Source organism: Amblyraja radiata, chromosome 24 (genome assembly GCF_010909765.2).
Source record: "Amblyraja radiata isolate CabotCenter1 chromosome 24, sAmbRad1.1.pri, whole genome shotgun sequence".
Taxonomy (NCBI): Eukaryota; Metazoa; Chordata; class Chondrichthyes; order Rajiformes; family Rajidae; genus Amblyraja; species Amblyraja radiata.
The window spans coordinates 28,537,127-28,561,663 of record NC_045979.1 but is presented as its reverse complement, the minus strand read 5'-3'; the positions used below and the strand labels follow the sequence as shown (position 1 = coordinate 28,561,663).

The 24,537-nt window shown below is 48.4% G+C and overlaps 1 protein-coding gene across 12 annotated transcripts in view; it reads right to left on the bottom strand.

Annotated features, from left to right (window-relative positions):
• tead3 (TEA domain transcription factor 3) overlaps positions 1 to 24,537 on the bottom strand; it is a 231,197-nt gene that overhangs the window by 83,122 nt on the left and 123,538 nt on the right. For all 12 annotated transcript variants that reach the window (XM_033042769.1, XM_033042778.1, XM_033042773.1 and 9 more), the window contains one exon: positions 1,548 to 1,612. In XM_033042769.1, the coding sequence (XP_032898660.1) occupies positions 1,548 to 1,612 (65 nt within the window). The remainder of the gene's footprint in view (positions 1 to 1,547; positions 1,613 to 24,537) is intronic.

The following is a 24,537-nucleotide window of genomic DNA, read 5'->3' as shown; positions in this document are numbered from 1 at the left end:
AGTCTAAGTGCAGATGCTGGTTTACCAAGGAAAGGCACAACATGTTGGAGTAACTTAACAGGTCAGGCAGCATCTCTGAAGAACATGGATAAGTGATGTTTTGGGTCTGAAGAAGGGTCCCGATGGGAATCATCACCTAGCCATGTTCTCCAGTGATTCTGCCTGACCGGCTGAGTTACTCCAGCACTTTGTGTCTTTCCTGGGATCACAATGGACTTTGTTCTGGGCAGTTAAGGCAGTAGGAATCGGGCAACCTTCCTATTGAATCTACTCAACTTGGAGTGATAGCTTGGTCTACCATAAAAATATTTTTGTTCCTTTTAACAATTATTGCTAAGGTGTCAGCCTCTCGAATCCTAATTTTAGTTTAGTTTAGAGATACAGCGCGGAAACACCGAATCCTCGCCAAACAGCAGTCCCCGCACATTAACACTATGCTACACACACTAGGGAAAAATTTACACTTACACCAAGCCAATTAACCTACAAACCTGTACGCCTTTGGAGTGTGTGAGGAAACAGAAGATCTCGGGAAAAACCCACGCAGGTCATGGGGGGAACGTACAAACTGCGCACAGATAGCACCCGTAGTCAGGATCGAACTCGGGTCCCTGGCGCTGTAAGGTAGCAACTCTACCGCCCTGTATGTTGTTGTATTCATTCATGGGATGTAGACATCGCTGAGAGGGTCAGGATTACCCGACATCTTTAACTGCAAGGACCAGCTTGCCCACATTTGATAGACCATTAAACGTTAACCACATTGACAACCCTGGCGTCATAGAATCACACTGCACAGAAACAGGCCCTTCAGCCTGACTCATCCATGCCAACCACGGTTCATAAGTTCATATGTTCAAGGAGCAGAATGTGGCCATTCGGCCCATCAAGTCTACTCCGCCATTCAAGCATGGCTGATCTATCTATCCCTCTCAACCCCATTCTCCTGCCTTCGCCCCATAATCCCTGACACCCGTACCAATCAAGAATCTGTTAATATCCGCATTAAAAATATCCATTGTCTTTACCTCCGCAGCCGTCTGTGGCAATGAATTCCACGGATTCACCACCCTCTGACTACAAAATTCCTCCTCATCTCCTTTCTAAAAGTATGTCCTTTTATTCTGGCGCTGTAAGGCAGCGAATCTACCACTGCGCCATTGTGCCTCCCACAACCACTTGCGCTCCAAGGAATAAAGTCCTAGCCTGTCCCACCTTTCAACTACAAGTGATCGATATTCTTCTGTGAAGGGTGTTCGTTTTATGAAAATCAATAGTTTCACACCAACCAGATTTATTTATTCCTGAAATTAATTTACAAACGGCAGGCTGCCGTGGTGCAATTTGAGTGAGATCGATCGATCGATCAGGCCTCTGAATACGAGTCGAGGAAGTAAATCTAACGAGGTTGCTATTCCTCTCTCATTACATGCCCGCCATGCTGTCCCATTACCCATTCACTGTGTCAGCCTTAACAAAGCAGCAGCCATGGTTCGGCACAAGCCACCCGCATTCTCCCCACAGCAAACCTTCCAGATTAGCATTACCTGCTTCCTTGTGCGTGTTTTGCCAGTCCGAAGCTTGATGTATCTTGCTATCAACTCGTTGCGGCCTGTCAGAATTCAAAGGACAGTAAGTTTAGGTTAGCTTCGTCTAGCTTAGATTAGTTCTGAGTTACAGCACGAGACAGGCCCTTCTGCCCAACTTGCCCACACCCGCCAACATGTCCCAGCCACACATCACGCCTGCCAGCATTTGGTCCAAATCCCTCCAAAACCTGTCCCATCCATGTACCTGTCTATCTGCTTCATAAATGTTGGGATAGTCCCTGCCTCAACTACCTCTTCTGGCAGCTTGTTCCATACACCCACCACCCATTGTGTGAAAAAGAGGGATCAAAATTCCAACACAAATTCTGTTGGGGATATAAGTCAGGAATTCAAATAAGTCAACCGAGACATGAATTAGTCAACCAAAAGTCTGGAAAGGGGGAAAGAAGGTAACATTAAAATTAAAAGATTAAATTGGCTTGGGGCCAGCTCCATCCAAGACCGCAAGAAATTGCAGAGAATTGTGGACGCAGCCCAGACCATCACACAAACCGACCTCCCTTCCATTGACTCAATTCACACCTCACGCTGCCTCGGCAAGGCCAGCAGCACAATCAAGGACGAGTCGCATCCCTCTTCTCCTCTCTCCCATCCAGCAAAAGGTATAGAAGTGTGAAAACGCACACCTCCAGATTCAGGGACAGTTTCTTCCCAGCTGTTATCTGGCAACTGAACCATCCTACCACAACTAGAGAGCAGTCCTGAGCTACTCTCTACCTCATTAGAGACAACCGGACTATCAATGATCAGACTTTACTGACTTTATCTTGCACTAAACATTATTCACGATATTCCCTTTATCATGTAGATGTCTGCACACTGGGCACGGCTCAATTGTAATCATGTATTATCTTTCCGCTGACTGGTTAGCTCGCAACAAATGCTATTCACCGTACCTACAATAAACTAAGCTCAACGCAGTTGAATTAAATGTACAAGTTTAGGTTTATTATTGAGGCACGGTGAAAAGCTTTATTTTGCATGTTATGCCGTTAAAGCAGATAATACTATGCATAAATACAATCAAGCCAAACGCAGGGACACTAAGTCGGGCAAATAAAAGATACTGTGTGTAGAATATAGTTCTCAGCATTGCGGCATAACAGTTAGATGGTGCTAGCTTTACAGGTTGAAAAGTGTGTTTAACGTGCAGGTTGTTTGTATCCGATGGGAGCAGATCATTCTCTGGAACCGGCACGCAAAGAATACGGCATAATTAAAGGCTGTGGACGGCTTTAAGAACGGCGCAGTTTCTCAGCAGACACAAAAAGCTGGAGTGACTCAGCGAGACAGGCAGCGTCTCTGGAGAGAAGGAATGGGCGACGATTCGGGTCGGAAGAGGAGTCTCGACCCGAAACGTCACCCGTTCCCGCTCTCCAGAGATGCTGCCTGACCCGCTGAGTTACTCCAGCTTTTTGTGTCTATCTTCAGTGTAAACCAGCATCTGCAGTTCCTTCCTGCACCCTCTCTCAGAGAGTGAGGTGGGAAATTGCAGAGGGCTGGAGGTCTGAAGTCGCCATGTGATGGGAATGCCCATCTCTCGACTGCATTCCTGAAATTCCTCCAAATTTAGCCCAGACCTGATTCCCAATAAATCTGCTTAAAAATAAACTCCAGGAGAATCTCTAGCTGCATCCCACTAAAGCAGTGGAACATTTTAAGCTTTCTCTTATTCCCCATGGAAGTGAGGTTTGAGTTCTCAATAATATGAGCAGTCACCTCCACCTTCCTAAACCAGGCCTAAGCCTTGCTCTTTTAATTGAGTTTAGTTTAGTGGTACAGCATGGAAACAGGCCCTTCGGCCCACCGAGTCCTCACCCACCATCGATCGCTCCGTACACCAGCACTATCCTACACACACAAGGGACAATTTACAGCAGCCAATTAACCTACAAACCTGTACGTCTTTGGAGTGTGGGAGGAAACCGGAGCCCCCGGAGAAAACCCACGTGGGTCACGGGGAGAACGCACAAAGTCTGTACAGGCAGCGCCCGTAGTTAGGATCGAACCAGGGTCTCTGGCGTTGTAAGGAAGCAACTCTACCGCTGCGCCACCGTGCTGCCCGCACTTAAACCAGTCGGCATGACGGGCAGCATCTCTGGAGAGAAGGAATGGGTGACGTTTCCGGTCGTTCCTGTCTGAAGAAGGGTCTCGCACCCGAAACGTCACCCATTTCTCTTTCTCCGCCCATCCCGCTGAGTTACTCCAGCTTTTTTGTGTCTATCTTCGGTGGCAACCAGCATCTGCAGTTCCTTCCTTCATGTTGAAACTGCACCATTTTGTCCATGCTGCCTCTTTGTGTTATTTTTTGCTTCACACTTCTCTGTTAAATTCCGTCTGCCAGTTTACGACCTCTGGCAACATGTCATTATTCTCGTCCCTGTTTAACCACACTTCCACGCTCTGTGCTATTCACAAATGCGGAATTTGATCCCTGCAACTCGTGTCTAATTTAATAATAAAGCCAAACTTGAAGTGGTTGCCATCACTGAGCATTGGTGTCAAGCATCCTCCAACCTGGAAAACAACTTTGTAGCACCAGGCACTAACTATCTTTGAGTTAGTTCACCCTTAAAGTTAACCTCACATTCGAATGAAGAGACCTTTCAATTCCATGGGTCTCTATCGTCCTACCCAATCTTTTATGCGGGACTTTAACAAATGCCTTCTGAACTCTCAGAGAGTTTCGTGTCCAAAATTGTGAGAGGAATAGATCAGGTAGATGCACAGAGTCTCTTGCCCAGAGTAGGTGAATCCAGACCCAGAGGATATAGGCTTAAGGTGAGGGGTTGTGGGGGGGGGGAAGATTTAATAGGAACCAGAGGGGTAATTTTCTTCTCACAGAGGGTGGTGGGTACACAGAGGAATGAGGTAGTTGAGGCAGGTACTATCGCAGTGGTTTAGAAACATTTGGACAGGTACTTGGATAGGGCAAGTTTAGAGGGATATGGGTGAAACGCAGGCAGGTGGGACTAGTGTAGATGGAACATGTGTAGGAAGGAACTGCAGATGCCGGTTTACACCGAAGATAGACGCAAAATGCTGGAGTAACTCAGCAGGACAGGCAGCATCTCTGGAGAGAAGGAATGGGTGACGTTTCGGGTCGAGGCCCTTCTTCAGCGATGGGACATGTTGGCCGACGTGGGCAAGATGGGCCGAAGGGCCTGTTTCCACGCTGTATGACTCTATGACAACTCTTACACTCATTTCATCTTCAGCCTTCCCTGTTATTTTATTAAAATATTCAAACATGATTGGCTTTCGTCAAATCTGTGCTAAATCTGCGTCAAGTCTGTGATTAAAATTAAATTCTTCTCAGTTCAGTTTTATTTTTCATATGTAGGTTAACGCAGGGTCGATGGTACAATGAAATGTGTTTGGCAAGACAACGGGTCACCTCAGCAATGATATTACAAGGATAAAAATAAGATAAAATATGATAAGATAAAAGTGACATTGGTAGGTAAAAGACAATAATAAATAAAAAATAATCAACATATATGATGTGTTTATGAGTTCAGAAGCCTGATGGCCGGATAGTAAAAACTGTTCTTAAGTCTGGTGGTACGTGCAGCCATGCTCCTGTATCGTCTACCTGACGGTAACAAGGAGAACAGTCTGCGTGCTGGGTGGCTGTGGTCCTTGATGATGCTGTGTGCCTTCCGCTGTAGTGATTAGCGTCTGTGGGCAGAACAGTTCCCAGAGCAGACTGTGATGCAGCCCGTCAACAGTCTGGTTATCTGCCAAGTGTTTGATCTGATTGCTGTTTCTGAAAGCTCACCTACAACTGGCACGGTGGCGCAGCAGTAGCTTTGCTGCCTAATGCCCCCTGTCCCACTTAGGAAACCTGAACGGAAACCTCTGGAGACTTTGCGCCCCACCAAAGGTTTCCGTGCGGTTAACGGAGGTTGCAGGTGGTTGCCGGAGGTTGCAGGTAGTGGAAGCAGGTAGGGGGACTGACAAAAAACCTCCGGGAACGTCCGGGAACGGCACGGAAAACCTTGGGTGGGGCGCAAAGTCTCCAGAGGCTTCCGTTCAGGTTTCCTAAGTGGGACAGGGGCATTTCAGCGCTTGCAGCGCCGGAGACGCGGGTTCGATCCCAACTGCGGGTGCTGTCTGTACGGAGTTTGCACGTTCTCCGCATGACCGCGTGGGTTTTCTCCGAGATCTTCGGGTTTCCTCCCACAAGACGTACAGGTCTGTAGGTTAATAGGCTTGGGTTTGTATGCTTGGTATAAGCGTAAGAAGGGAAGTGCAGATACTGGTTTAAACCGTTGATACTAAAAGCTGGAGTAACTCATCGGGACAGGCAGCATCTCTGGAGAGAAGGAATGGGTGACGCTTCGAAGGGTCTCGACCCAAAACTTCACCCGGACCATAGAAAATGAGAGACTGGTGGAAGCCGGTGATAATTGATGGCGTGTGTACGGTTGTGATCGCTCATCAGATTCCATATTCACACACAAATATTTCAAGATTCCTCCAGCACTGAAAAATAAACCTGCAATTAACCTCAACTTGACAATCTGTGTCAGGAGACACATTCTTGCGATCCCTCGTACATTATTGCTAATTGAAAGCAGGCATGGTCGCCCCTACACCACTGTACTCCAATCTCGGCTACAAACTCAGTGTCCTCTTCAGACATACCATACACAAATAATTCTCCCCAACCTGGCCAGTGCTAGTCTATCCCCTCCTCTTTAGTTCTAAGGTGCGCTGCCTTCTCACAACCTGTGTTGAAATCCATCTTACTTCTTCTCAAAGATGGGCGCAAAAGGCTGGAGTAACTCGGCGGGACAGGCAGCATCTCTGGAGAAAAGGAATAGATGGTGATTCGGGCCGAGACCCTTCCTCAGACTGAGAGTCGGGGCCAGACAGAGGTATGAAAAGGTCCAAAAACAAATCAGAGTGGGCATCGATGACCAAGGAAATGTGGAGCCCACAATGGTCCATTGTTGTGCACATGCTGGTTTAAACCGAAGACAGCCTGAAGAAGGGTCTCAACCCAAAACGTCACCCATTCCTTCTCTCCAGAGATGCTGCCTGTCCCGCTGAGTTACTCCAGCGTTTTGTGTCCAAGGTCCATTGTTGGAGGTGATAATGAAAGGGATATTTGGATGCAAACAGTGGAACAGGTGGGGTGTCCAGAGTGGCGGAGGGGCAGAGAAAGAGGGAATGCAAGGGTTACCTGAAATGAGAGAAATCAACCTTCATACCACCTGCCCAAGCAAAATATGAGGTGCTGTCCCTCCACTTTGCGATGGGTGGCCTCACTCTGGCAGTAGAGGAGGCCCAGGACAGAAAGGTCAGCATGGAACTGGGAGGGGGAGTTGAAGTGTTTGGCAAATGGGAGATCGCATGGGCCAAGGCGGGCTCAGCAAAGGTGTTCAGTGAAACGATCGCCCAGTCTGAGTCTGGTCTCGCCGATATTTCTTCGTCCCAGTTTCATAACACCATTGACTCTTGTACAAGTTTAACACTGTTAGATGGAGACAGACCAGTTTCCACGCTGTATGACTCTATGACTCCATTGTACGCGAGGCTAGTTTGATTGTATTCATCTACAATGTGATTGAGTAGTTTTTCACTGCACCTCAGTACACACGACAGTATTAAACCCAAACCCAAACCTCGCAATAGTAGAAAGCCACTGGACAACTACAACAAACCAACTAGTTGATACTAGAAAAGAGTTGATCCTGATGTTTGCCAAAACGATAACCCTTCCTTTCCAGTCACTGTCAAATGGCAGATGATTTATGTTGCAGGAAAGGTGAAGTTCAGTGAAATCCTTTCTGCAGTTTAGTTTACTTTAGAGATACAGCCCCTCCCACAGTGCGGCACTCCCCCACTACACCCCCTCAATGATGTAGTTACGTTTATTTTATTATTCTCACATCTAAGATATTGTTTGTGTGTTAGACAGTCAAAGAAAATACTCTACATAGTTTAGTTTAGAGATACAGAGTGGAAACAGGCCCTTCGGCCCACCGAGTCTGTGCAGACCAGCGATCCCCATCTACTAACACTAACCTACACACACTAGGGAAAATTTACAATTAGACCAAGCCAACTAGCCTACAAACCTGTTTAAGAAGGAACTGCAGATGCTGAAAAATCGAAGGTAGACAAATGTGCTGGAGAAACTCAGCTACTCAGCTCAAACTAAGAAACTCAGCTCAAACTAAGGAGCGAAGGAAAAAGGCAACGCTTTGGGCCGAAACCCTTGTACGCCTTTGGATTGTGGGAGGAAACCGGACGGAGCACCCGGAGAAAACCCACATGGTCACGGGGAGAACGTGCAAGCCACGTACAGACGGCACCTGTGGTCAGGGTCGAACCTGGGTCCGTGGCATTGCCAGGCAGCAACTCTACCGCTGCGCCACCGTGCCTGCCTGGTGTGGTTCCTTGCCACGTCACCTCAAGCGGGCACTGGCCTGGTGCTGCGCTCGAGAGCGCACAATGCCGCCCACGCACACAGAGCCCGCGGCAACCCGAATGAAGGGGGAACAAAAGAGAAAATCATAACTGCCGTCTCCCTCGTTGAGTTCAGCAGCAAGAGAAGGGGGAGGGAGGGAGAGAGAGAGAAACCCTTGGCCCGGCTCCAAGTTTCCATTTCACCACAGAAACAAAACAATGAGTGCACAATCGAAACAATGCCTGGCTTTAGAATAGCCCACATCAGCTTGGAATCTAACAGTGCTTCAACCTCTGACCTTTGACCCATCCTGTCATCAACATGTTGCTCTCTGAAAGAAACAATGACGCAAGACTCCGTCACAAGTTTTTATTAAAGTAGAAGTACGAGCCCTATAAATCCCAACACAATGTGTAGGAAGGAACCGCAGTTGCCGGTCTACACCGAAGACAGACACAAGATGCTGGAGTAACTCAGCGGGACAAACAGCATCTCTTTTAGAGAAGGGTCTCGACCCCAAACGCCACCCGTTTATTCCTTCCATCCAGAAATGCTGCCAGTTCCGCTGAGTTACTCCAGCATTTTGTGTCTAAATCTCAACACAAAATGGTTTCACAAAGATACCGCTGTCAACAGATTCCCGCTATTATCATGACCAGTATCTCTAAACATGTATCTAAGCGGGTGAGGCAGCACCTATGGAGCGAAGGACTAGGTGACGTTTCGGGTCGAGACCCTTCTTCAGTCTCGACCCGAAACGTCACCTATTCCTTCGCTCCATAGATGCCGACTCACCCGCTGAGTTCCTCCAGCATTTTTGTCTACCTTCGATTTTTTTCCAGCATCTGCAGTTCCTTCTTAAACAACTGGACATGTATCTGATGAGGCCGTTGATGTCCAATTCCCGAATAACCAAGAGGCAGGTTATTATGGACTCAAGGAACCGCAGATTTCTGCAGTATTTACCTCATACCTCGGACTATCTCTGATCATACTTTGAAGATAGACACAAAATACTGGAGTAACTCAGCGGGACAGGCAGCATCTCTGGAGAGAAGGTAAGGGTGACAATTTGGGTCGGGACCCTTCTTCAGAGCGATTGTGATTTGGGGTTGTGATGGGGGGGGGGGGGGGGAGAAAGCTAGAACCAGAGGGGGGCAGGACTAAGTCTGGCGAGTGATAGGTGGATACAGGTGGGGAATGCTCCTCCTCTCTTTCAGCTTTCTTCACCCCCCCCTCCCACACCACAATCAGCCTGAAGATGCGAAAAGGAATGGGTGACGTTTTGGGTCGAGACCCTTCTTCAGTCTTTACTGGACTTTGTCTCGCACTAAACATTATTCACGATATTCCCTTTATCATGTGTCTGTACACTGTGCAAGGCTCGATCGCAATCATGTATAATCCTTCCGCTGACTGGTTAGCACGCAACAAATGCTTTTTACTGTACCTCGGTACACGTGACAATAAACTAAACTGGACCCAGGTGCTGGTTTACCTGAAAAAAGGCACAAAGTGCTGGAGTAACTCAGCGGGTCAGGCAGCATCTCTGGAGATCATGGATAGGTGATGTTTCGGTTACCCATTTTAGAGATACTACATGGAAACAGGCCCTTCAGCCCACCGATTCCATGCTGACCAGAGATCACCCCCTACACTAGCACTATCCTACACACTAGAGGGAAAATTTACAATTTTACCGAAGCCAATTAACCTTCAAACCTGCACGTTCTTTGGAGTGTGGGAGGAAACCGGAGCACCCGGAGAAAACCTATGCCCCTGTCCCACTTAGGAAACCTGAATGGAAACATCTGGAGACTTTGCGCCCCACCCAAGGTTTCCGTGCGGTTCCCGGAGGTTGCAGGTGGTTGCCGGAGGTTGCAGGTAGTGGAAGCCGGTAGGGAGACTGACAAAAACCTCCGGGAACCGCACGGAAACCTTGGGTGTGGCGCAAAGTCTCCAGAGGTTTCCGTTCAGGTTTCCTAAGTGGGACGGGGGCATTCGCGGTCACAGGGAGAATGTACAAACTCTGTACAGACAGCGCCCGTGGTCAGGATGGAACCCGGGTCTCTGGCGCGGTGAGGCAGCAACTCTACCGCTGCGCCATCGTGCTACCTTGAACTGAATTCAGGTTAAGTATGCAGAAGGAACATTGGACAGCAAACGGAGTCGGTGGATCTATTCAACCGAGTAGAAGGAAGAAATTCGTATTTTTAAACTACAAGAACCTGTTTGTGCGGATCAGCCCGAGGTGGCTGGCTGTGAGACAATGGAAGAAGAGTTTCGCTAAGTCAGCAAAAACTCCTCTCAGCCAGGGGGCACTGGAGACCCACATTCGCCATTAAAGTTTGTAGGGAGGAACTGCAGCTGCTGGTTCACACTGAAGATAGACACAAAATGCTGGGGCAACTCAGGGGCTCAGGCAGCATCTCTGGAGAGAAGGAATGGCCGACATGAGAGTCGAGGCCCTTCTTCAGACTGAGAGTCGGGGAAGGGCAAATGAGAGATATAGACAGTGATGTCGAGGGATATAGAACATTTCAAGTTAGGTCTTTATTCTCTGGAGCGCAGAAGGTTAAGGGGGGACTTGATAGAGGTCTTTAAAATGATGAGAGGGATAGACAGAGTTGACGTGGATAAGCTTTTCCCATTGAGAGTAGGGAAGATTCAAACAAGAGGACATGACTTGAGAATTAAGGGACAGAAGTTTAGGGGTAACAGGAGGGGGAACTTCTTTACTCAGAGAGTGGTAGCTGTGTGGAATGAGCTTCCAGTGGAAGTGGTGGAGGCAGGTTCGATTTTATCATTTACAAATAAATTGGATAGGTATATGGATGGGAAAGGAATGGAGGGTTATGGTCTGAGTGCAGGTAGATGGGACTAGGGGAGAATACGTGTTCGGCACGGACTTGTAGGGCCGAGAGGGCCTGTTTCCGTGCTGTAATTGTTATTTGGTTATATGGTTATATGAATGGAAGATATGCCAAAAAGTAGAAAGGTAACGGCGATCAAATTAAATTTCTTTATTTATATAGCACATTTTTAGTCAACTTGCATTGACCCCAAAGTGCTTCACATAATTACATCCACACACACAGGCAAAGGTGGGTGAAGTGTCTTGCCCAAGGACACACACAGGCAAAGGTGGGTGAAGTGTCTTGCCCAAGGACACAACGACAGTATGCACTCCAAGCGGGATTCGAACCAGCTACCTTCCGGTTGCCAGCCGAACACTTAGCCCATTGTGCCATCTGTCGGCGATCAAGGAACGGAAGAGCCCACAATGGTCTATTGTGGGCAGGAGGCTAGGTGACAACTGCCAGAGGGGCAGTGTTGAGGGAGTGCCTCACTGCCAGAGGGTGATGATACTGAGGGGGTGCCGGACTGTTGGAGGGGCAGTAGTGAGGGGAGTGCCGCACTGCCAGGGCCAGTGACTGTCTCTATCTCGGCTAAGCAGAACCCTCAGTGTGGGGAACTCAAATTAAAACAGACCAAAGTTGCCCTTCTTGGAAACTTGCCCAGAGTCAATGCCAATGCCCTTGAAATGAAGCACGCGATGTGCAACTATTTTAACTCTGCCTGCAGAGTTCTGTGTTGTCAGAGGTTTGATATTTTGCAAACAGCCCTCGATTTCCCCGCCACACTGACATATATGGAAAGCTGGGCGAGCTCAAAATATCGGGGTGAGTGGCCGGGAGCAGGCTGACAGGGTCACCAGTAATGCATGACCACAGCTCCACCATGCCCACCCAGTCCACGACCACCACCAGTACGCTATCCCCGAGAATAGACGCAAAATGCTGGAGTAACTCAGTGGGAGGGGCGGCATCTCTGGAGAGAAGGAGTGGGTGAGGTTTCGGGTCGAGACCCTCCTTCAGACTGAGAGTCAGGGGAAAGGGAGACATAGAGATATGGAAGGGTAAGGTGTGAAAACACAGATCAAAAGGGACAGGGATCAAGGAAATGTAGAATGGTTCATTGTTAGGTGAGCGGAAGGTGACAACGAGGCATACAGTCATCAGCATTCAAATGCCTCCATGGCAGTGGGCACAAGGAATTCACAAATGTTTCTGAGTTAGTTTAGCTTATTATTGTCACATGTACTGAGGTACAGTGAAATGATTTTTGTTGCGTGCTACCCAGTCAGTGAGTAGACTACACATGATTATAATCACGGTGGCGCAGCGGTAGAGTTGCTGCCTCACAGCGAATGCAGCGCCGGAGACCCGGGTTCAATCCCAACTACGGGTGGTGTCTGTACGGAGTTTGCACGTTTGTCCCCGTGACCTGCGTGGTTTTTCTTCGAGATCTTCGGTTTCCTCCCACATTCCAAAGACGTACATTCCAGGTTCGTAGGTTAATTGGCTTTGGTAAATGTAAAAATTGTCCCTAGTGGGTGTAGGACAGTGTTAATGTGTGGGGATCGCTGGTCGGCGCAGACCCGGTGGGCCGAAGGGCCTGTTTCCAGGCTGTATCTCTATACTATTCAAGCTGTCTGCAGTGCACAGATACAGCATAAAGGGAATAATGCTTCGTGCAAGATAAATTCCATAAAGCCTATTTCCTTCGCTCCATAGATGCTGCTGCACCCGCTGAGTTTCTCCAGCAATTTTGTGTACCTTCAACCTTCCAGCATCTGCAGTTCCTTCTTGTCCAATTAGAGATAGTTTGAAGGTCTCCAATGAGGTAGATGGAAGGTCAGGACCGCTCTCTAGTTGGTGAGAGGATGATTCGGTTGCCTGATAACAGATGGGAAGGATTGTTCCCTGAATCTGGAAGTAAGAATCAAATCACTCTCTCTTCTCCCCTCTCCCATCGGGCAAGATGTACAGAAGTGTGAAAACGCACACCTTCAGATTCAGGGACAGTTTCTTCCCAGCTGTTTTCAGGTAACTAAACCATTCTGCCAACATCTAGAGAGCAGTCCTGACCCACCATCTACCTCATGGAGAACCTCAGGCTATAAGGCTTGCCGATGGGCCGCGGCTGTGGACCGGGAACGCCTTTATCGAGGCGCCGCGGTCTCGATCGCCACGTAGAAGCCCGGGTCGGGCGAAGCGTTCGACGGAGCCCGCGGCTGGGGCCCGGGTCGGCACCGTGTCTCACTGTGCCTATTCCTATTCCTATCTTTGATCAGACTTTACTGGACTTTATCTTGCACTAAACGTTATTCCCACTTTTCCCTTTATCATTTATGTGTACATTGTGGACGGCTCGATTGTAATCATGTCTAATCTTCACGTGTTTAAGAAGGAACTGCAGATGCTGGAAAATCGAAGATACACAAACGTTGCCTATCTCCTTCGCTCCATAGATGCTGCTGCACCCGCTGAGTTTCTCCAGCATTTTTGTGTACCTTCGATCTTCCAGCATCTGCAGTTCCTTCTTGAACACAACAGTGAAGGCAGAGGATATCGGTTGACTGGCGTGCATTAGGCAAGGTACCTCCAACTGGGCTTCGGAAGGCCCAAAGGCAGAAGCCAGAGAGCAGCGGCAATTTTAGAAGGCAGCCTTCCACCCACCATCTTCTCGAGGTCAAACAGGGGTCAGACGATGCGATTGCCAGCAACCCAGGAGTGGAGGGGAAAAAAACGGCTTACGTCAGCGACTCTCCACCATCGGATTATGTGGAAAAGATGTGTGGGCCCCAATCAAAGCCATGTGGCTGCAAAGCCACTAAAATGCCCCTCGCCACCACTAGAAGGCAGCTGCCTCCACGGGGGAAAGGCCTGATTCACTCCAAAACCTGAACATGATCAACATCTCGCCCTTACAAAGTTTTCTTTAATCAATCATCACTTCATATACATTATTTTCCACCCGCTCGAGATCGGGGAAGAAAGGAGAGAAGGAAACATAAGGATTTTATTGTGCAAATTTCTTTATAAGGGTGCAGGCTCCACTTCAAAGTCGAGTTTGTGCCCTGGCACCGTTCCACAGTACGGGTTTTTATAGTCTCTGATGATCCCTTACACTGTTCTCTGCAAACCCTCTCGCTCCCAACAAGCAGGCCATTGAGAGCAGCTCTGTCTGTGCTAACCTAGTTAACCCTCCCCTCTCTGCTTACTGCCGCTCAGCGCCCAGTGTATGGTGGACGTGGCCCGCACCACCACACAAACCGACCTCCCCTCCATTCCTCAGTCTGAAGAAGGGTCTTGACCCAAAAAGTCACCCGTTCCTTTTCTCCAGAGATGCTGCCTGACCTGCCGAGTGACTCCATTTCATTGACTCCGTTTGCACCACATGCTGCCTCGGCAAGGCCAGCAGCATAATCAAGGACGAATCGCACCCCTCTTCTCCCCTCTCGGGGGAAGTGTGAAAATGCACACTTCCAGATCCAGGGGCTTTCTTCCCAGCTGTTATCAGGCAACTGAACCATCCATCACAACTAGAGAGCAGTCCTGAACTATTATCAGTCTCATCGGGGACCCTCGGACTATCTTTGATCAGACTTTACTTTGCACAAAACATTATCCCCTTTATCCTGTATCTGTATACTGCGGATGGCTCAATTGTAATCATGTATTGTCTTTCTGCAGACTGGTTAGCACGCAACAAAAGCTTTACATTGCACCTCGGAGCTGGAGGTGGGAGTGGCCAGAGGCTTGCACAACCGTTCTATGGGACTATTGTTTCGTTTAGTATAGTTTAGAGATATAGTGGAAACAGGCCCTTCGGCCCATCAAATCAGGGCCGACCATCATTCACCCCATACACTGGCACTATCCTACACACCAGGGACAATTTACATTTTTTACCAAAGCCAATTAACCTACAAACCTGTAGGTTGTTGCTGATGTAACTACAAACACAAATTGCTGGGGTAACTCGATTTTGAGTTCTTAACTTCTTCACGAACCATTTAATAAACCTAAATTATTGCCGGGTGGCGCAGCAGTAGGGTTGTTGTCTTGCAGCACCAGAGACCCAGGTTCGCACACCAACACTACCCAACACACACTGAGGGCAATGTACAATTACACCCAGCCAATTTACGCGCACACACACACACACACACACACACACCTACACACGCACACGCACACGCACACACACACACACACACGCACGCACACGCACACACACACACGCACACACCTACACACACACACACACACACACACACACACACACACACACACACACACACACACACACACACACAACCTACACACACACACCTACACACACACACACGCACACGCACACACACACACCTACACACACACACGCGCACACACACACACACTCCTACACACACACACCTACACACACACACCTACACACACACACACGCACGCACGCACGCACGCACACACACACACAAACACACACACACACACACACACACACACACACACACACACACACACACACACACACGACCAAGGCCATATCCCTATTTAGTGCCCATGTTTTTTTCACTGGACAAGGCCATAGACGGCAGCTATTGAATTCTTTTGTTTTAAGTCAATGTCCGTATTTTTTTTATGGTGTTCCACAACTGGAAATCTAACGCAAAGTCTCTTCTTTGTTCTACAGCAAACATCGGCAGCTGTTATCTGGAACTGGGCAAGGGCTCATGAGTCATCGGAAACATCTGAACAAAGATCTGCAAGTGGGAAGATTCGGCCCATCTGGGCTAGCAACCACTCTGGAGCAGTTTTACGAAGATGAAGGCTTTTCAAAGTGAGGTGAGGTTCAGTTCAGTTTAGTTTATTGTCACGGGGTACAGTGAAAAGCTATCGTTGCGTGCTGACCAACCAGCGGAAAGACAATACACGATTACAGTCGGGCCATTCACGGTCTATGGATACATGATAAGGGAATAGCCTTCAGTGCAAGGTATAGCCTGCACAGTCCGATCAAAGATAGTCCGAGGGTCCCTGATGAGGTAGATTGTCGTTCAGGATCGCTCTCTGGCTGCGGTAGGATGGCTCAGTTGCCTGGTAACAGCTGGGAAGAAACTGTCCGAGGTTCGGGGACAGTTGTTCTGGGTGCAAGGCAGCTGGGAATAATTTTTTCAGTCCTTGGGTTGCACTCATTTATTTAGAAACAAAGAACCGCAGATGCTGGTTTACAACAAAAAATAAACAAAGTGTTGGAGTACCTCCAGATTCAGGGACAGCAACTTCCCAGCTGCATTCAGGCAACTGAACCATCCTTTCACCAACTAGAAAGCAGTCCTGACCTCCTCATCAACCTCATTGGAGACCTTCGAACCATCATTAAATCAGACTTTACTGGACTTGATCTTGCACGAAACAATGTTCCCTTTTTACCTTATCTGTGCACTGTAGACAGCTTGATTGTAATCATATGGAGTCTTTTCGCTGACTGGATAGCACGCAACAAGAAAGCTTTTCACTGTACCTCGGCTCACGTGACAATAATAAACTAATCTAAACTAACTCAGCGGGTCAGGCAGCATCGCTGGAGATATGGATAGGTGACGTTGTGGATCGGGACACTCTTTGGGGTGGAAGATTGCAACCTTCACGTGGTCCGCCCTGTTTCGACGAATGCAATCAACCCGGCGTGCACAATCAGATAAGATCAAATTGAACAAGTTGTCCTACAACTTTAGGCTGTGCACGCCATAAGCAAGGAGGAGAAGGGACCCTCTTTGATTAGGACCATTGTGGGCTCCACCCCCTCCTTGGTCATCGATGCCGGCTCTGGTTTGTTCTGAACATTTTCATGCCTCTAGTTTATCCTGTATTGTCATTCTGCGGCCTGGCTGGCTGGCTGGCACGCAGCAAAAGCTTTTCACTGTACCTCGGTTCCCGTGACAATAAACTCAACTCAGTTTCCCCCTCCCCTGGCTCTCAGTCTGAAGGAGGGTCTCGACCTGAAACGTCACCTATTCCTTTTCTCCAGAGATGCTGTCTGTCCCGCTGAGTTACTCCAGCATTTTTAATTGATCTTCGGTGTAAACCAACATCTGCAGTTCCTCCATAAACTAAAGTAATCGACAAAAGATTTGCAAATCTTATGCCAGCTTCCAAGATGGCTGCCAACCGCGGTGATTGTTTGTGCTCTAGCCACAGAGGCAGATCTCCAATCACATATTACAATCTCTCCACACACTTAACTCTTTACTCCTGTAGCAACATTTCTTATGATACGTTATTCCGTTATGATGTGACCAGTGGCGGACTGGCCAGGGTGTCAGCTTGCCCGATGGCAAGTGGGCCCCTGATGAAGTGGGCCCCCTTTGTCTCCTGGCAACCAATATTTTTAGACCCAGTCCGCCACTGGATGTAACTATAACACTGTAATGGCTCGATTGTAACATGCATTGTCTTTCACCTTGCTGGATAGCACGCAACAAAAGCTTTTCTCTGGAGGGAGGAACTGCAGATGTTGGTTTAAACTGAAGATAGACACCAAATGCTGGAGTAACTCAGCGGGTCAGACAGCATCTCTGGAGAAAAGGAACAGGTGATGTTTCGGTTTGAGACCCTTCTTCCGACTCTGAATTCCTCAGACTTCCTCAGGTTCGAAGAAGGGTCTCCACCCGAAACGTCACAATAGACAATAGACAATAGACAATAGGTGCAGGAGTAGGCCATTCGGCCCTTTGAGCCACTAATGTGATCATGGCTGATCATCCCCAATCAGAACTCCGTTCCTGCCTTCTCCCCATATCCCCTGATCTTTTAAGAGCCCTATCTAGCTCTCTCTTGAAAGCATCCAGAGAACCTGCCTCCACCGCCCTCTGAACACCACACTCACAACTCTCTGTGAGAAAAAGTGTTTCCTCATCTCCGTTCTAAATGGCTTACTCATTATTCTTAAACTGTGGCCCCTGGTTCTGGACTCCCCCAACATCGGGAACAAGTTTCCTGCCTCTAGCGTGTCCAAGCCCTTAACAATCTTATATGTTTCAAGGAGATATCCTCTCATCCTTCTAAACTCCAGAGTGTACAAGCCCAGCCGCTCCATTCTCTCAGCATATGACAGTCCTGCCATCCTGGGAATTAACCTTGTAAACCTACGCTGCACTCCCTCAATAGCAAGAATGTCCTTCCTCAAATTAGGGGACCAAAACTGCACACAATACTCCAGGTGTGGTCTCACTAGGGCTCTGAACAACTGCAGAAGGACCTCTTTGCTCCTATATTCAACTCCTCTTGTTATAAAGGCCAACATGCCATTCGCTTTCTTCACTGCCTGCTGTACCTGCATGCTTACTTTCATAGACTGATGTACAAGGACCCCCCAGATCCTGTTGTACTTCCCCTTTTCCCAACTTGACGCCATTTAGATAGTAATCTGCCTTCCTGGTTTTGCTACCAAAGTAGATAACCTCACATTTATCCGCATTAAACTTCATCTGCCATGCATCTGCCCACTCCCCCAACCTGTCCAAGTCACCCTGCATTCTCATAGCAGTCCTTTCCTCCAGAGATGCTGTCGGACCCGCTGAGTTACTCCAGCTTTTTTGTGTCCATCTTCAGCTTTTCACTGTACCTCGGTACACGTGACAATAGACTAAACTAAACTAAACTGAGAAGTAGGGCTAGACACAAAATGCTGGAGTAACCCAGCGGGACAGGCAGCATCTCTGGAGAGAAGGAATGGGCGACGTTTCGGGTCGAGACCCTTCTTCAGACTTGAGAATCAGGGCTTTCTTTTTTTGCTGCAGAACTACGCATCTCGGTTCCATTAATCACTGCACTGAGTGTAATTGCCCGAGCTTCCCGCCTCAGGATTGACTTTGTTGGTTAACTGCTTGAAGGTTGGCTCAATGCCTGAAAGCAGATCAGCAGAGGAAATGTTAAACCAGTCGGGCAGCATTTCTATTCAGGGCAACAGCCAGAGACAAAACCAAGGGATAACTGTAATTATGACCTTTTAATTACATTATCATTGGCCTTGCAACAACAAAACAACAAAATCAAAACGCCAGGGAAAAACCCCCCCAAAAAAACCCTCCTGTCTGATGAACACACTTCACAAGAGCAGGGATCCCAGTGTAAGGCACTCAGTGTAGGGATTTCCACTGGCAAACCGAGATCCACGGCCCAGATTTAAAATGAATGAATTAATCCACAAATGACATAAGTAAATAGGCTTGCAGCCTGTGTGCAAGGCGGTTGCAGCTGTGCATGGAAGACAAACGATTCAAAGAACAGCAGATGGGCCAGCATGTTAACCCTCTCAGTGCCGACACCAGCCACCTCCACACTGGGTGTAAACAGCCGGAGACACAAGAGACTGCAGACGCCAGCATCTTGTGCAAATATTTCCAGTTTAGTTTATCATTGTTTAGTGGAGTTCAGTTCAGGAAGGAACTGCAGATGCTGCTTTAAATAGACGCAAAAAGCTGGAGTAACTCAGCGGGACTGGCAGCATCTCTGGAGAGAAGGAATTCCTTCTCTCCAGAGATGCTGCCTTGTCCCGCTGAGTTACTCCAGCTTTTTGTGTCTTTCTTTAGTTTAGTTTAGTTTAGTTTAGAGATACAGCGCGGAAACAGGCACTTCGTCCCACCGAGTCCGCGGCGACCAGCGATCCCGGCATACTAACACTATCCTCCACGCACTCGGGCCAATTTACACTTATGCCAAGCCAATTAACCTACAAATGTATTAGCCTACAAACCTGCACGTCTTTGGAGTGTGGGAGGAAACCAAAGATTTCGGAAAAGACCCTCGCGGTCACGGGGAGGAGGTACATTCTCCATACAGACAGCACCTGTAGTAGGGATCGAACCCGGGTCTCTGGCGCTGTAAGGCAGCAACTCTACCGCTGCGCCACTGTGCAGTCCTTTTACCGTGTACCGCAGTTTTTGTTGCTTGCTATCCAATCAAGCAAAAAAAAAACCGATACAAAGTGCTGGAGCAACTCAGAGGGCCAGGCAGCAGCCCGTACAGACTGCGCCCGTTGTCTGGATCGAACCCGTGTCTCTGGCGCTGCGAGGCAGCAACTGTACTGCTGCGCCACTGTCTCTGGAGAACACGGACAGGTGATGTTATGGGTCAGGACCCCTCATCGGACTCTTATTTGGAGGAGAATGTAGGCAAGTCTTGAGGAGATTTCTCAGTGGAGCGGTAAAATGTGGAAACAAGGAACTGCAGACGCTAGTTTACACTAAAGGACGCAAAGTGCTGGAGTAAGTCAGCGGGTCAGGCAGCATCTCTGGAGAATATGGATAGGTGACGTTTTGGACTGGAACCCTTCTTCAGACAGTGAAAAGCATTTGTTTTACAAGCTACACAATCTAATCAGATAATACCATACATGAATACAATCAAGCCAAACACAAGATCAAAAGAGAGAGTGAAGAGAAATATACCAGAGTGTAGAATCTAGCCTTTTAATTAACTCTCTCAATCCTTCTTTCTCTCATATATTCGTAGAGGGATTGAGTGATGCAGTTTGGAAACAGGCCCTCCGGCCCAAAATGCCCGGACTGGCCAACGTGACCCAGTTACACTAGTCCCACCTGCCCGCGTTTGGTCCATATCTTAAATGTTGGGGTAGTCCCAGCCTCAGCTACCTCCTCTGGCAGCTCGTTCCATACACCTTTGGTGAGAAAATGTCACCTCTCAGATTCTTATTAAATCTTTACCCCTTCACCTTAAACCTATGTCCTCTGGTCCTCGATTCACCTACTCTGGGGAAGAGACTCTGTGCATCCATATGCATGAAAGGTGGACAAAAGTGCTGGAGAAACTCAGCGGGTGCAGCAGCATCTATGGAGCGAAGGAAATAGGCAACGTTTCGTCCCGAAACGTTGCCTATTTCCTTCGCTCCATAGATGCTGCTGCACCCGCTGAGTTTCTCCAGCACTTTTGTCCACCTTCGATATTTCCAGCATCTGCAGTTCCTTCTTAAACAGCATCTCTATGCATCACATGTATCGAAACTGATTGCATTCATTGACACCGTAGTGAATTGCAGTTTGGGGTATACATTGTATTAGGGTGGAACGCTGGTAACTATAATCACAATAATACCTACAGGAAACAATATGCTTCAAAACAAGGGCGTGTGCTTAATTCTGAGCTAACAATAAGGCACACTCACCTGGTGTGCACCTGTCTTATTTACATATTGTGCGTAAATAGCCAAGTGATTGATTCAGGGACGTTCCTTCAGGTGATGACTCAAGGAACTGCAGATGATTAAGTTTCATTAAGTTTAGGGACCTGGTGTGGAAACCGGCCCCTCCGCGCCCACCAGCGATCCCCGCACACCAGCGCTATCGCACACACACGAGGGACAATTTACAATTTTTACCAAAGCTAACTAACTTACAAAAAAAAAACGTGCACATATTTGGAGTGTGGGGAGAACGCACAAACTCCGTACAGACAGCGCCCGTAGTCAGGATCGAACCCGGGTCTCTGGCGCTGCAAGGCAGCAACTCTACTGCAGCGCCACCGAGTCGTGGATTTGCACAGCGTAGAAACAGGCCCTTCAGCCCATCCCCATCCATTCCCACCCAATTGCCAGGCCTTGTTTCCTCCCCACCTCTGTGCCAGGCTTTCTCCCTCCCTTCTACAAGTGGTCTCGACCCGAAACGTCACCTATCCACTTTCTCCAGGGATGCTGCCTGACCTGCTGAGTTACTCCAGCACTTTGTGTCCTTTTGTGCATTGACCAGCATGCGTAGTTCCTGGTTTCTACACAAGGTAAAAGACTCAGTGCATCCCGTGTTCTCCACAGATGCTGCCTGGCCCGCTGAATTATTCATAATTTGTGTCTATTTTACCTTCAGATGAAGTTAGCTAATTGATTAAAGTTATGTATGGCCCACTTCCTACTGTAGCATACCTCTACCCTTCGTTAATTAATTTGTGGTTGGCACCGCAATGCCAATATTTACTGCTAAGCGTTAAATGCCACCTTGGCACAAGGGTAATCAACTACCTTGGCAGTTCTGAGTGGGTCAGGCCGATGGTCATATAAAAGTGAAGCTAATCCTCCCAGATATCACACATCGATGGACTAGATAGACGCAGACAATAGACAGACACAGACATGAGAGGAAAAGATCGGGTAGACGCACAGAGCCTCTTGCCCAGAGTAGGGAAATCGAGAACCAAAGGACATAGGTTTAAGATGACAGGGGGAAGATTGAAGAGGAACTTGAGGGGTAACCTTTTCACACTAAGGGTGGTGGGTTAATAGAAGGAGCCACCAGAGGCTGGTGGTATCACGACATTTAAGAAACATTTAGATAGGTACATGGATAGACACAAAATGCTGATGTAACTCAGCGGGACAGGCAGCATCTCTGGAGCGAAGGAATGGGTGACGTTGTCGGTCGAGACCCTTCTTGGACAGGTTTAGAGGACTATGGGCCAAACGTATGACTAATGTAGATAGGACATGTTGGCCAGTGTGGGCAAGTTGGGCAGAAGGGCCTGTTTCCACGCTGTGTGACTCTATGATGATGATTGACTGGGTCGGTAGACCAGATACCCTCCCCTAAACAACATGAGTCGGTGAGGCCAAACCTGCAGTATCTTTGGAAGGGTCTTGACCCGAAACGTCACCCATTCCTTCCTTCCTGAGATGCTGCCTGCCCCGCTGAGTTACTCCAGCATTTTGTGTCTACCTTCGATTTAAACCAGCATCTGCAGTTCTTTCCTGCAGTGTTGTGTTCAGTTTTGGTCGCCCTGCCACTGGAAAGATATCACTGAGCTGGGAAGAGTGCGCTGAAGACTTTTGAGGATGTTAAGGGGCTGAGCTACAAGGCGAGGGTGAGCAGGCGGGGACTTTATGACCTGGAGTGCAGGGAACTGCGGAGAGAGCTGTATAAAGTCACGAGGGGATTAGACATCCCTTATACATCCCTTATAGAGGCGTATAAAATCATGAGGTGAATAGATAGGGTAAACGCACAGAGTCTTTCAAATCCCCAGTCTGAAGAAGGGTCTCGACCTGAAACGTCACCCATTCCTTCTCTCCAGAGATGCTGCCTGTCCCGCTGAGAGTTACTCTGGCTTTTTGTGTCTATCTTCGGTTACTCCACCTTTTTGTGTCTATCTTCTAGTCTTTCACCGGGATAGGAGAATCCAGAACTAGAGGACATACCTTGAAGAAGAGAGGGGAAGTCAATAGGAACCTGAGGGACAACTACCTCCTCTGTCCGCTCGTTCCATACACCCACCGCCCTCTGTGTGTATAACAGTTTGCTCCTCGGGTTCCAGTTAAATCTTGCCCCATCACCTTAAACCCATGCCCTCCGGTTTCCCCTGGCCTGGGTGAAAGACTCTGGCTGGAAAGACCAGACAGCTCTGTGTGACTGCAGCCTTGTGTTTGTGGTGACTGGACATCTGATGCGTTATCCAAACGTTACCCAAAAAGACAACACTGGAGTTTACGCGGCTACATTGAGAGTAAAACCAGTCGTCAACTCATGCCTGCAGAGATCTGGGCCCCAAGGGGAAAGCCTGGCTGCGAGCCGGCTGAAGAAATGTCTGCATTTAACCATTTACGCTGCAGGATTTCACCCAGAGATATTGGCCGCTACAGGCGGGCAGATTGCTTTGTGTTTGGTAAATGATTTAAAGCTGGAGCCAGAGTGCTGTACAGGTCAGCTCGATACACTTTGGTCCACGGCGTCTGGGTGACATGAGTTTAACTCCCACCCACATGAACGCAAGAAACAGCGTTTGGCCTTGCAGCCCCCTTCACCGTTCAGCATGGGGGCGGCACGGTGGTGCATCGGTAGAGTCGCTGCCTTACAGCGCTTGCAGCGCCACAGACCCAGGTTCGATCCTGACTACGGGAGCTGTCTGTACAGAGTCTTGTACGTTCTCCCTGTAACCACGTGGGTTTTCTCCGGGTGCTCCGGTTTCCTCCCACTCTCCAAAGACCTCCAGGTTTGTAGGTTAATTGGCTTCAGTAAAATTGTAAATTGCCCCTAGTGTGTGTGGGATAGTGCTAGTGTAGGGGATCGCTGGTCGGCGTGGACCCGTTGGGCTGAAGGACCAGTTTCCGCGCTGTATCTCTAAGGTCCAAACGTCTAAATATCATGGCCGATTTGTTACTTAGGCATCACTTTCCAACATTGGAACCCTAGCCTCTTGCTTCACATCTGTCCATCTAGCTAGAACATAGTCAATGACTGTGGACAGAATGCCAAGTATCTGTAGTATAGTATAGTGCAGTACTATTACAATAGGCCACTGCACTGATCAAATGGGACATTACATTGACTTTTGGCCACCAAGATTTTCGATTTGAAGAAGGAAGTAGATGCCAGTAGATTTAGTGGGTGATACTTGGAATCAGCAAATTGTCTTTGGGGGGAAAGGTTGGTCGGCTCTGATTTGTTCTGAACCTTTTCATACCTCTAGTTTCCCTCTCCCCCGACTCTCAGTCTGCAGAAGGGTCTCGACCCGAAACGTCACCTATTCCTTTTCTCCAGAGATGCTGCCTGACCCACTGAGTTACTCCAGCACTTTGTGTCTATAGAGTGATTCAACGTGGAAACAGGCCCCTCGGCCCAACATGCCCAAACTGGCCAACATGTCCCAGTCCCAC